Source organism: Microtus pennsylvanicus, chromosome 1 (assembly GCF_037038515.1).
Source record: "Microtus pennsylvanicus isolate mMicPen1 chromosome 1, mMicPen1.hap1, whole genome shotgun sequence".
NCBI lineage: Eukaryota > Metazoa > Chordata > Mammalia > Rodentia > Cricetidae > Microtus > Microtus pennsylvanicus.
In genome coordinates, this window is record NC_134579.1 from 117,520,664 (window position 1) to 117,534,386 (window position 13,723).

The window sequence follows — 13,723 nt, forward strand, 5'->3', positions numbered from 1 at the left end:
CAGGCTGTGTCTCAGGCGTGTGCACATCTGAGTAGACTAGACAGGCAGCAGGCTGTGTCTCAGGTGTGTGCACGAGTGTTGCTATTGCTGCAGCAGGCCATACCGTCAGGGTTTGGTGCTGCCACGGGGTACAATCACCTGCTGATGAGTTGGAGCCATGCGCAGTGACACAGGAGAGTCTCTCCCTCGTGTGTTTATGTTCAGTTTCTGGGCCCAATACAGTAGGATGTTGGCTAAGTCCTCATGGGTAAGGTTGTGGCAGGGTCCTCTGTTGTATTGTCCCCCACACTGCCGTTTCCAAAGGAGCTCTTCTGTGGTGGCCCTGATGTGAGATTTCCCCTGTGTATTCTGTGAATACCATTGGTTAATAAAGAAGCTGTCTTGGGCCTGTGCAGGGAATAGAAGTAGGCGGGGAAAATGAAAATGGATGCTGGGAGAAAGAAAGGTGGAGTTTAGAGAGAAGCCATGTAGCCCCTGCTAGAGACAGACACTGGACAGAATTTTATCTGGTAAGCCGCAGCCTCGTGGCAACACACAGATTAATGGAGATGGGTTAAATTAAGATGTAAGAGTTAGCCAATAAGAAGCTAGAGCTAATGGGCCAAGCAGTGATTTAAATAATAAGGTTTGTTGCGTAATTATTTTGGCTGTCTGGGCAGCCAGGAAACAAACAAGTGGTCTCCTACTAGAGTGGCCCTACTTCCCAAATCCAGTTTGAGCTCACTCAAGCTGGGCAAGTCCATGACCAAGACAGGCTTCTGGGGAGCTGTCTTCCCAGCTCATTTCTGGGTCACCCCCTCTAAGTCCCCTCCATTCTGCAGGGATCTAAGCCCCTTGCAGCTTCCCACAGCATGCTGCCCTGCTCCTACTCCCAGGCTGGCCTCTCATTCCCTGCTGCCTGAGACTCTGTTATTTCCATGGCTCTCCTAAGCCAGGGTGAGTGGTTATGTCTGTAAGTTAGTAGTAGCAGTTGACACAGTGTCCATCAGGGGGAGCTGTGTCTCCCAAAATGTAAAGCCTCCACCATTCTCTAAGCCTCCCTGCCCATGGCTGGTGTGCAGCTGTGTGGCGAGTTCCTTGCATGTGACCTGCTTTGGCCTTTCTTTTGTGACATTGTTGAATTGTTTACTAGCTCTAAAAACGTTCTGTCAATTCCTCCAATTTTTTTCACCACATATTGATTGGTCATTATGGTGGTTTGATAGAAAATGGCACCCAAAGGGTGTGGCACTATTAGGAGGTGTGGCTTTGTTGGAATAGGTGTGGCCTTGTTGAAGATGTGTGTCAGTGTGGAGGTGGGCTTTGAGGACTTCGTTGCTAAAGCTACACAAATGTGTAACACACCATTGCTTATGTCCCCTGCTTATCAAGATGTGGAACTCTCAGCTCCTTCTCCAGCACCATGTCTGCCTGCATGCTGCCATTGCAACCCACCATGATAATGGGCCAAACTTCTGAAGTGCAAGCCAGCTCCAAATAAACGCTTTCTTCTGTAAGTGTTGCTGTGGTCATGGTGTCTCTTCACAGCAACAGCAACCCTGCTAAGATAGTGAAGGACAAGTTCACTAGTTCACTTTGCCCGTGTGTAGGGAGGACAGCTAGACCACTGCTGTCAGTCAATTCTGGCTACTGTGCCTCTCTGTCCTGTGTGCTGGACAGTCCTCCATTGTTCCACAGGGAAGCCTGTCTCCATCTGCAGCCCGAGTGGGCGTTCCCTCAGCCTGGCTAGTGCATCCTTGGGTAACTAAGTCGAGAGACATTGGATACGCCAGCTCTGTGACTAGATGATATGTCCAGCTCACTTCTTGACAAGACCTGGACTAGCCTGATCTATATAACCTTTCACTAAGTCGCAAGCCTAGGTGGCCAGTGATGTGGAGTGTGTGTGTGTGTGTGTGTGTGTGTGTGTGTGTGTGTGTGTGTGTTCATGTCTGTCCCCTGATGAGAGCCCAAACGAGCCTCTCTATACCCTGAAAGGGCCCTGCCTCCACTCAGTGCCCTCTAAGAGGCAGAAGGCTCTCACATGCCCAGCGTGAGGCCCACAGTGAGCCATTTTTGTTCTGTGGAAGGTTGTCTGTGCACAGTGAACAGTGAGACTGCATCCAATCCATTGCCCACAGACAAACGTGTACAATGTCCATGGACTCCACCTTGTCATTTGTTGATAACCCCAGAATTGTGAGACAGCCTTGCAATTCTATATATATATATTTATATATATATAATTTATTTATTATGTATACAATAGTCTGTCTGTGTATATGCCTGCAGGCCAGAAGAGGACATCAGACTCCATTACAGATGATTGTGAGCCACCATGTAGTTACTGGGAATTGAACTCCGGACCTTTGGAAGAGCAGGCAATGCTCTTAACCTCTGAGCCATCTCTCCAGCCCCTTGCAATTCTTTATAAAAACGATCTGTTTAAACATGTTGGGTGAGTCTGACATTGTCACAAGGTGCGAAGAGTGTATGCACACAGCACAGGGTTGGTAAAAACGATGAACACCATTACAATTAAGGTGACTTCACCCTTCTCTGCATGGTCGTGCTGTCCACGGGGACAATAGTAGCCCATGGAAAAGGGAAACATATATCTGTGACCCCCAATATGTCAGAGCTCAGAAAAAATGTCCCTAACTGTTAGGGGCACCACTGAGCATATGACTGCCTGTTCACACTTTTAAACTTTGCTTTCCTTGCCACTGTGGTTTGTAGTGATCTTTGTTTGTGGGGGGGGTGCTATTGAATAAGTATTTTAATGAGACTATCTAGTATGTAAAGTTTTCAATTCATTAACATAGCTTTTTAAAGGATTTTTATTGATATTTATTGAGCTCTATATTTTTCGCTGCTCCCCTCCCTGCCTCTTCCCTCCCCCAAGGTCCCCATGCCCCATTTTACTCAGGAGATCTTGTCTTTTTCTACTTTCTACTTCCCATGTAGATTAGATCTATGTATGTCTCTCTTAGTGTCCTCATTGTTGTCTAAGTTCTCTGGGATTGTGGTTTGTAGGCTGGTTTTATTTGCTTTATGTTTAAAACCCACTATGAGTGAGTACATGTGATAATTGTCTTTCTGTGTCTGGGTTACCTCACTCAAAATAATGTCTTCTAGCTCTACCCATTTGCCTGCAAAATTCAAGATGTCGTTATTTTTTTCTGCTGTGTAGTACTCCATTGTGCAAATGTACCACTTTTTCTTATCCATTCTTCAGTCAAGGGGCATTTAGGTTGTTTCCAGGCTCTGGATATGACAAACAAAGCTGCTATGAACATAGTTGAGCACATGTCCTTGTGGCAGGATTGAGCATCCTTTGAATATATACTCAAAAGTGGTATTACTGGGTCTTGATGAAGGTTGTTTTCTAATTTTCTGAGAATTTGCCACACTAACATCCAAAGGGGTTGTACCACCTTGCCTTCCCACCAGCAATGCAGAAGTGTTCCCTTAGAATCCAGCCATATTCAAACTTAACATGAAATTTTGGTTCATTTCCTCCCTCCCACCAAGCAAAATCGAGTTTCTCTCATGTTCTTTTAAGTCAGATCACTATGAGGATAGCCTGTAAGGCCTCTCTCTGCTCCTCAGGGAGGGGTTATCTGACTCTTAGCCAGGTGAAGGCAGCACAAATACTCAGAGGTTGGATCAGGGGAAAAAACACTGCCACTTCTCTTGGGGGTTCCTAGGCCCCCAGAAACTAGAAGAGACCTTTAACCTTATCTCCGAAGGTACTGGTGGTTGAGCAAACTGAGGCCCAACACTACCTCAGTCCCAGCAGACACCCTCACTTCATCTTCCCTGGCCGCCCACACACACTCAGGTCAGGACGAGCTCTGCTTTCCAGAGCCGAAAGCACAGCTCTCAGGGCCAGCTCTGCAGTTCTCCCATGACAAGTGGGCCTCATGCCAGCATCTCCCGATATAAAGAGACTAAGAGATAATCTCAGAAATAACACCAGGGCAGCTGTTAATCTTGCCTCCAGTCCATGGTGTGGTCCCTCCAATCCAGCATGTCGAGAGGCCCCTGTGTTCAGGAGCCTCTGAGTCTCCACCATGGAGGGCTGGCTCGGCATTCCACGCTAGGAGGTAGGAGTAAAGAGCCTTCCTGCCCTCAGTGACTTCCAATCCCATCAGAATCACAGTACAGTACAAACGAAGTGAAATATGAGGATACTTAACACCTGATTGGTGGACAGTTGAGACAGGGTTTTTCTGTGCAGCCCTGCTGTCCTGGACCTCACTCTGTAAACCAGACTGGTTTCAAACTCAGAGACTGGTCTGCCTCTGCCTCTTGAGTGCTGGGACTAAAGGCGTGCACCACAGTCACCCAGAAAACCCTTATTTCTAATGAACAAAAAAGTCTAAGACTTCAAAACAACCTCTTAGTATCTGTCCTTTTTCTCCTGGGCTGAGGTGGGGCACTCATCAGCTTCCCTGCAGTTTCATTATTTTACTATGAACGCGAAAGTCTGTGTGGATTCAGGCAGGTTCTTTCTGGGAGCAGCAGCAGCTACACAGCACCCACACCTTCTGCCTTCACACTGGCTTATGGAGACCTCACTAGCAATAACCGTTGGGTAGCACATCCCAGGGCTCTGCAAACTGGCATCACTCTGCCTCTGAGTGAGTCCGGTGACTCCTTAGGCATGAAGAGCTGATGCCCCCTGCTGGTGCAGAGGTGGAAGAGCACTTACCTGCATGAGCTCTTCCCTGCACAGGCTGAATGCAGTCTTGGAGGAAATCCAATTGCAGATTGTTTACACACAACTACTAAGTCCTCAAGCCTTGGCCTTCCAAAGCCTGAGAGCAGACACCAAAGGACCCATCAACCTGGGCAGATAGGGCAGCAGAGAGCTCAGCCGCACCGACGCTGTGAGTCACAGCCCCACAAGGAGGTCACCCTTCCTGGGTTACTTATGCGGGCAACTCTGCAACACGTTCAGGCCTGGGAACAGGGTTGGAGGGACTTGTTACTTCCCTAAAGATTGCACCGTCAGCTGAGCAAAGTCACAAGCCACTGTTAAACCTCTTAACTGCATCCATGGTCCCTTTCACTGGGACAACACGGGCTATGAGTAGTTCCTGTAGGTCATCCTATTTTTTTTATTACTTTTAAAAAATACCAATCCAAATTCCCTCTCCCTCCCCACCTCCCACGCACTCCACACACCCTCCCACCCCACCCCTCCAATCCTAAGAGAGCTGCTGGAGTCTTGCCTAGCATGCACAGAGCCCTGGGTTCCAGCCCCAGCACCCATACATTGAGCACGGTGGTGCACACCTACAATCCCAGCACTTGGGAGGTGGAGGCTGCATTATTGTCTTAAATCGTGTGATTTTATAAGTGGTAGCTGATATTTGTAGTTTTCTAGGTTTTGTGATTAAATATATACCTGTTTATTTATTTTCCTGTATAGGAATGAGTGGCATCCCCTGTCTTCCTCAGTCACTCTCTACTGTGTCTTTATGGGGTGGGTCTCTCACTAAACAGGACACTCACCTTTAACTAGCCTGACTGAACAGCAATTTTGGGGGATCCATACTCCCCACTTCCCACTAGAGTTACAGATGACCCAAGGATACCTTGCTCTTTATGTAGGGTCCGGGCTCTAGTTCAGGCCCTCATGCTTGTATGGCAACTGCTTTACCAACTGTACCATCTCCCCAGACCCTAAACAGATGATGTTTTTATTATAAGTGTGTTCCAGCAATTTGGACAACCCAGTGTACTTTTGTTTGCTGTGTCTCTCAACCCTAAATCAGCACCGATAGGAGAACCGCCCCTTTCTTGTGGATAGGAATCATAGGGAGACCACAGGCTCCACTCAGTTCCTGTTTTGTTTCTCTGTAGACAAAGCAATGGCTGTGAGGACTTCATCTGCAACTGTGGCCACCAGGACACATCTGCTAATCCAAGGCTTCATATAATAAGAAGTATGGAAGTGTTCGCTGTTAGACTTCCACCTCGGTTCCTGGTACAGCACCCCTGCCTCCCTGGTTGTGTTCACTACACAAAGTGCCCTCTAGTAAAGAACCTATATAAAAGCTCAGCCTTAGTGATTGTGTTCTCTGTCTACCAATCATAACTAGCTCCTCAAAGAGCATCATTCCGTCCATCCTGGAAACTGAAGGTTAATGGGAAAGACGTTGCCATTAGGGGAGCACCTTGAAGAGTGGGAGACGAGCCCAGCTATGGCTTCCATCCCAGCATGCCGGGATGCAGCGGCAGAGGCAGACAGATCTCTTGAGTTCAAAGCAACTTGGTCTAAAAAGCGAGTTCCAGGACCGCTAGGACTATTACACAATGAAACCATATCTGGAAAAGAAAAAAGAAGAAAAAAACAAGAAGACATCATAAAATACATAGTGGGAAGAGGGAACAGCAAGGAGATAGGGAGTGGAGAGATGAGGCAGGGATAGGGAAAGGAAAGGAGGGGAGTGGTGTGGAGAGAAGGAAAAAGAAATGGGAGAGGTGGGAAGAGAAGAAAAGAGAAAAAAAAGCAGTGTCACGTGGACAGTAAAGGCAACAATTTGATCCTAAAAATACTGACTCAAAGTGCTTCTGCTGTGTGCCAATTCTAGGATGTGAGACATAGGAAACCAAAAGGGACTGACAGTAAAGGACTTGAAGGCAGGATGACATCCTGGTGGGCTTCCTGTCTTCACTGTGCCTAAACACACACCAGAGGATAATTGCCCTGCTAAAGTACACAACAACCTAAATATTTGCAACAAACAAAAAGAACACGTTGTCTTCTCTACCTTCCTCTATCATGAACCCCACAGGTGAAGTTAGGTTAATCTCTGGTTCCCTGGTCTAGCAGATTTGGGAAGATGTCTCATTGCCTAGTTAAAACTATGGGGTCCTCAGTCTCTCTTTTTCTTTAATGAACAACAACACACTCCTCTGCCTTTCCAGCCCCTACCCAATCCCCATTCCTGCTCAGGCCTCTCCCAAGGACAGGTCTGGTAATCAGTAGGTGCAGCTAGCGCCCCCTGCCCAGGCTCACTGTCTGGTAGTAGCCATTAGTGTCTGTCCAGTGTCCTGCTGGAAGGGTAGGGGGATTCTGAGCATGGAGAAAACCAACTCAACTCACCCCTATACAATTTTTATCTGGGGGTAGAGGTGAGAAGTAGAGAAAAAGAGGTGGTGGGGTGCTAAGTTAGAGGGTACAGGAGATAAGGCCACACCCAAGAGCAGAGAACATTGGGGCTACAGACATTGTTCATCATCCACCATGTGGTTGCTGAGAATTGAACTCCAGTCCTCAGCACGAGCAGACAGTACTTTTAAGTGCTACGTTCTCTCCAGTCCCTGTCATAGCTGAGTGTCAGCTTCTCACACTGAGTAGGGAGTGCCTCAGCTGAAGGACCGCCTGCATCAGATTGGCCTGTGGGCTCATCTGTTGGGACTTCCTTTCTTTTTTACTTTTGGGGATTGGTTTTTAGATACAAGGTTTCTTCATGTATCTTTGGCTGTCCTGGAACTCACTTTGTGGACCAGACTAGCCTCAAATTCAGATATACACCTGCCTCTGCCTTCTGAGTGTTGACATTAAAGGTGTGAACCATGACTACCATCAGACTACCTTCCCAGTTTTATTTATTTATTTATTTATTTATTTATTTATTATGTATACAATATTCTGTCTGTGTGTATGTCTGAAGGCCAGAAGAGGGGACCATACCCCATTACAGATGGTTGTGAGCCACCATATAGTTGCTGGGAATTGAATTCAGGACCTTTGAAAGAGCAGGCAGTGCTCTTAGCCACTGAGCCATCTCTCCAGCCCCTACCTTCCCAGTTTTTAAATGGAATTTTCAGCCTATGACACAAGGCTGTAGCCCTGAGTTCAATTCCTGGAACCCACTTAATGTTAGAAGGAGAGAACTGACTCCCGAGTGCTGTCCTCTGACTTCCAGTGTGCACACAAGTGCTCCTGTCTCTCTGTCTGTGTGTGTCTCTCTGTCTGTCTGTCTGTCTCTTTCTCACCCCCTTCACACACATTACTTAATTAATTCATAAATGGATCTACCTGAAAGACTCTGGCATGTTTTGGAATAGACTTATCGCTTAGTTTATCCAGTTAACATGGAGGATTGTTGGGTCCAGCTACTCCTGCCTGGGTCCACAAGTCACTATCAGCATCCTTCAGACCCAACCCCAGGAGCAATGTCTATATCTCCTTATGACCTCAAAGCAGGGACTTGGCACTTTGTCAGTCACTGCACTGAGGCTGGTGTGGGGTGTTGAGCCAGCCCTTTATCTGTGCCTCTGCGACAGCACTGATTCAGGCTCTGCCACCATCTACTGCAGCTCTGACGGTCAGGACTGTCTGTGAGGGTGGATATATTCTACTTCTGTGCTACACACATGGTAGTCACAGGCCCCGCGTGCTGACTGGACCCTGTCAGAGCACAGCTACAGGACTGTAAAGAGAGAAGTCACTTGAGTCCTCCTCTCACTCGAGATGAAACTCCTTCTGCTGGTCACTCTGCTCACAGGTAGGACCCCTGTCCCCTCTGAGTGCCCCCATCTGCCTTGTCTTTAATGCACATCCCCCTGCTGGCCTGAAATTCTGGTTTGGGGTTGCATTGGTGTCTAATAGCCTGTGGGCTGGGTTCCCCCCTCACCACAATGTTGACAACAGCTGGCACCTTCAGTCTCTAGGAATGAACTCCAATGACTGCTTAGAAAAATCCACTACATTCACCAACCCCCCAACCAAGAAAGCTCTTCTGCCTCTGCCATATTGCCCTGACACCCATTTCCCTGGCCCTAAGATGCCCTGGCATTTTGATTTTTCTCATACTTTAAAAAAAAATATTTCCGGAGCAGAAGCCAGGAGCAAATCCAGTCCTGGGAGCCAATCCAATACTGGGACACTAGCAGACCAGGATTGAGCCAATGACCTGACTCAGAGTCTGTGATATTTGGTACAGTTATCAAAATGTTTTAAGGATAAAATTTAAATTGCTAGACTAATAATAATTATGACCCACATTATCCCTCCCAGCCAAGTTGTTTATCAGTCAGTTTTTCTAACATCCCATGCATAGAAGCAGTGAGCAGGATCCTAATTCCCTGAATTATAATATTTCTGATCATAGACCTAGGACAGGTTTTAATATTGTCCTATCCCTTTATTCTTTTTTACATTTTATTTTTCTTTTTTATCATTTAAAAGATACCAAGTGACTTATTGTTAGAGACTTGGGTTGTGTCAACTTAGTGATGATGTCTGACCAGCTGGTAGACCCAATGCTCTGATGGCTGGGTCAGGGGAAGATATACAGATGTAGTGGTGATATGTGACCGACCAGAAGGTGGATCAGGCATGACACCAAGGTGGCTCAGGCCCAGCAAGTTGAGCATGTGCTCAAAAATGCCTGGACAAGACTCTATCTCAGTGCCTATGCCAAGCAGATATACAAGATGGCGGGACCAGAACTTGCACCAGTGACCTGTGCACTCTGAGCAGAACCTATCCGGGAGGACACCTCAGGGTTTTACAAGCTCCCAAACCTAAACTTAACTTTGTCCTCTGTTCTGCCAATACCTTAAACAGGTGTAAGAGACACCAGACATTTCCATACCACAAACACCAGACAGGAGCAAAGAGACCAGTTACCCCAGGATGTGACCAGCACCCAGCTTTCTCAGGTTCCCCCTGAGCAGATGACACCCACAAATAAGATGACACCCACAAATAAGTAGTGTCACATTGATGAGTGCTCCCAAGTGTGTGCTTGCCACCGTGTGCAGGCCAGCACACACACGTGCACACAAACACACGCCACACACACACCTCTATTCACTGCTCTCCTGACACAGCAGCTGGGAGGAGTCAAGGAGGAAGCTGGCAGGCAGGCATCAGATCCCGGGTAGAGCCAAGTGGGGTTTATTGGAATGTGCTGTGCGTTTCTTGCAGCAGGGGCTACTGCACACAGCATCAGCCGTCGGGCTGTGAAGAGGTTTGGAAATGCCTTTGAATGTAATTCCAAGAGTGATTTAGAGACACTGGAGCGTGAACCCAAGAGAAATTTCTTATCGAGGACCATTTATCCCTTGTCAGTGTACAGAGCATTTGGCTGCTTATGTCCCATACTCCTAAGAATCAACCCCCATGAGGATGATATAGTCAGGTGAGTGATCCACCTGGTGGGGACTGGATCATCTGCACTGGGATGGGGAAAGGACACAAACACAGCCTCTCATGAGGTATGAACAAGAAGACAGGCATATTCACCAAACATCGTGTTTTGTTTGGTTTATTTATTATGTATTGTTGTTTCTTTCCCAACAGCGGTTTTCTGTGTAGCCCCAGGTGTCCTGAAACTCTCTAGAGACCAATCTGGCTTTGAACTCAGAGATCTCCCTGCCTCTGCCTCATGAATGCTCAGATTAAAGGCCTGTATCACCTGTATCACTCAGCATGTATAGTCAAGAAGTGTCTTGTCATATAAAGAAATCGGTCCAGAAGGGCCCTGTGTCTCGTGGTCCCTGAAAGCAGAATTGTGAGATGTAAAGAGTGGGCAACGCTGTCCTCAGGCCCCAGACCAGGGCACGGCCATCACAGCCACCATCAAAGTGCCAGCCTCGGCTTTAAAAGGTCATCGAATCTTGAGAATTTATAATTTCACTATATTCCTGCAGCTTTGTTTAAAAATCATTTTTTGAGGGGGCTGGAGAGATGGCTCAGAGGGTAAGAGCACTGGCAGCTCTTCCAGAGGTCCCGAGTTCAATTCCCAGCAACCACATGGTGGCTGGTTTTTTTTGTCGTTGTGGTTTTTTGTTTTTTGTGGGGGTTTTTTTTGTTTTTTTTTTTTTTTTTGTAGTTGTTGTTGTTTTGAGACAGGGTTTCTCTGTGGCTTTGGAGCCTGTCCTGGAACTAGCTCTGTAGACCAAGCTGGTCTCGAACTCACAGAGATCTGCCTGCCTCTGCCTCCCAAGTGCTGGGATTAAAGGCGTGCGCCACCATCGACCAGCACAACCATCTGTAATGAGACCTGGTGCCTTCCTTACCAGCAGTACATTGTATGCTTAATAAATAAATAAATCTTTAAAAAAATCATTTTTTGAGACAGCATCTACTCTTGTATCCTTGACTTTTCTCGAACTCAGAGAACCAACTGCCACTGTCTCCAAGTACTGGGATGAAAGACAGAAACCACACACAAGTTGCTTTCAATAAATATGTGCTAATGGAAATCAGAGATTATCAAGCCTCGGGACCATTTCTTCTGGATCATTGTGTTGTTTAAATTATCCTGACATGTTTGAGAGACTGCAAGTGAGAACTGACTTCCTGTGGGTCCTCACTCAGCCTCGGCTGTTCCTTCCTCTCCCCAGGTGCTGCGAGAATCATGACAGGTGCTATGAAGAGGCGAAGAAGCTTGGAGACTGCAAAATTTATGAAGACAACCGCTATGACATTCCCTATTATTACTTCTGCTCTGGGAGGAAGCTCATCTGCAGGGGTAGGGTACCTCCGGGAACTCTGGATTCTCCTTGGCCCTGGGCATGTTTTGAAGGGGCAGGGAAGTAACAAGGACAGTCAACATTTAGTGATCATTACTTTCATCTCATTTGAATCGCCACAGCTTTATTAGGTAGATACTTAAATTTAGATGAGGATATTGATGAGGAAGATGAGGAAGACTTGGCCACTTGCCCAAGGGCACCAAGTTTAGAAGTAATGGTTTTTAGTTCTGGAAAACAGGTCTACATCATTCCAATGTTTTTTAAAGAACATTTAAAGATTTTATATATTGGGAGGCATGCCTGTGCCAAACACAGGTGTGGAGGTTGAGGACAAAAGCAGGAGTCTGTTCTCCTTCTGCCACGTGAGTCCTGGAGCCGGAACTTGTGTTCAGACTTGGCAGCGAGTACCTTTCTCCCCGGAGCCATCTTGCCTGCCCAGAGTCTCTCCATTTAGCTGCTGGGTTATACTGATTCCATATTTACTAAACAACTGAAAGCTACATCATGAGCTACAAGACAAACACTGGACTAAACGCCTACGCTGGGCAAGATTTTTCATTCCCATTTACAGGAGAGGTTCAGAGGGCTGGGAATGCAGCTCAGCTGCTGGAGTGCTTGCCTAGCATGCACAGAGCCCTGGATCCATCCCCAGAACCCATACATTGAGTGTGGTGGTTCACATCAGCAATCCCAGCACTTGGGATATGGAGGCAGGAGGATTGTCTTAAATTGTGTAATTTCAGAAGTGGGTGTTCATATTTGTCGTTCTCCTGTTTTTAGGATTAAATATCTGTGATTATTTATTTTCCTGTATAGGAATGAGTTGGCATCCCCTGTCTTCTTCAGTCACTCTCTACCATGTCTTTAGAGGCTGGGGCTCTCACTGAACAGAACGCTCACCTTTAGCTAAGCTGACTGTCAAACAAGTTTTGAGGATCCATGCTCCCCACTTCCCAATAGAGTTCCAGATGCCCCAACCACACCTTGAATCTTGCATGTGTGCTGGGCATCCTAGGTCAGGCCCTCATGCTTGTATGGCAACTGCTTTGCCAACGGTGCCATCTCCCCAGCTCCACAACAAATATTTTTTTGTTTTTTCAAGACAGGCTTTCTCTGTGTAACAGTCCTGGCTTACTGAGATTCTATCTTTGAACCTGGTTGACCTTGAATTCACTGAAATCCACCTAACTCTGCCTCCCAAGTGCTGGGATGATTTTTTTTTTATTATTATAAATGTGTTTCAACAATTTGGCCAAACCAATATATTTAGTTTGCTTTGTCTCTCAAGCCTAAGTCTACACCTATGGGAGGGCCACCAGCTCCTTTTGCCTACAAATGGCAGCGAGCAGGGTCATAGCTCAACTCAACTCCCTTTCTTGATTCTCTGCAGATGAAAACAACGCCTGTCAGGATGCCATCTGCAACTGTGACCGCAACGCTGCCAGCTGCTTCTTATGGGCATTTTCCAACACGATGTTTGAAGAAGTTGGCTTCAACACCTTCTGTTAGACTTATCGCCTCATTTACTGCCTACACCTCCGCTGCCTGACAGGTTGTGTTCACTACACACTGTGCCTTCCAATAAAGCACCTATAGAAAGAGCTAAGCATTGGTGATGGTTTTCTCTGTCTACCAAACATAAATAGATCCTCAGAGAACATCCTTTGCTAGCCCTGGAAACTGAAGGTTAACAGGAAAGACATTGTCATTAGCAGAGCACCTTGAAGAGTGGGTTGCTGTGGGACAATGGTCTTGTACTGTGTAAAGATTTGTCACTTGAATTGGTTTAATAAAACGCTGACTGGCCAGTAGCCAGGCAGGAAGTATAGGCAGGGCAACCAGAATAGGAGGATTCTGGAAAGAGGAAAAGCTCAGTCTGCAGTTGTCACAGACAAATCAAAAGAAGGCAAAATGAGAATGCCTCACTGATAAAGGTACCACGCAATGTGGCTAACACAGACAACAATTATGGGTTAATGTAAGATGTAAGAATTCATTAATAAGAAAGCCTGGGCTAATAGGTCAACCAGTTTATAATTAATGTAGGCCTCTGTGTGTTTCTTTGGGACTGAACGACTACAGGACAGGATGGGACAGAAACCTCTGTCAACAGTGGGTGATTAGCCCAGCCATGCCTCTTATCCCAGCACTCTGAGGTAGAGAGGCAGAGGCAGAGACAGGCAGATCTCTTGAGTTCAAGGACAACCAAGGATTAAAAATCAATTTACAGGACAGC

At 46.7% G+C, this 13,723-nt stretch overlaps 1 protein-coding gene across 2 annotated transcripts; it reads left to right on the forward strand.

Moving 5' to 3' along the window:
* Nucleotides 1-8,283: 8,283 nt before the first annotated feature.
* LOC142840896 (phospholipase A2-like) lies at nucleotides 8,284-13,081 on the forward strand. 2 transcript variants are annotated; one of them, XM_075957549.1, is made up of 4 exons: nucleotides 8,284-8,507; nucleotides 9,935-10,148; nucleotides 11,356-11,483; nucleotides 12,878-13,081. In XM_075957549.1, the coding sequence occupies exons 1-4, from the start codon at nucleotides 8,474-8,476 to the stop codon at nucleotides 12,994-12,996; spliced, it is 495 nt and encodes a 164-aa protein (XP_075813664.1). In that variant the 5' UTR covers nucleotides 8,284-8,473; the 3' UTR covers nucleotides 12,997-13,081. The 2 variants fall into 2 exon arrangements, with proteins under 2 accessions (XP_075813664.1, XP_075813673.1); XM_075957558.1 differs by having other exon boundaries at nucleotides 9,938-10,148.
* The last annotated feature ends 642 nt before the right edge of the window (nucleotides 13,082-13,723 follow it).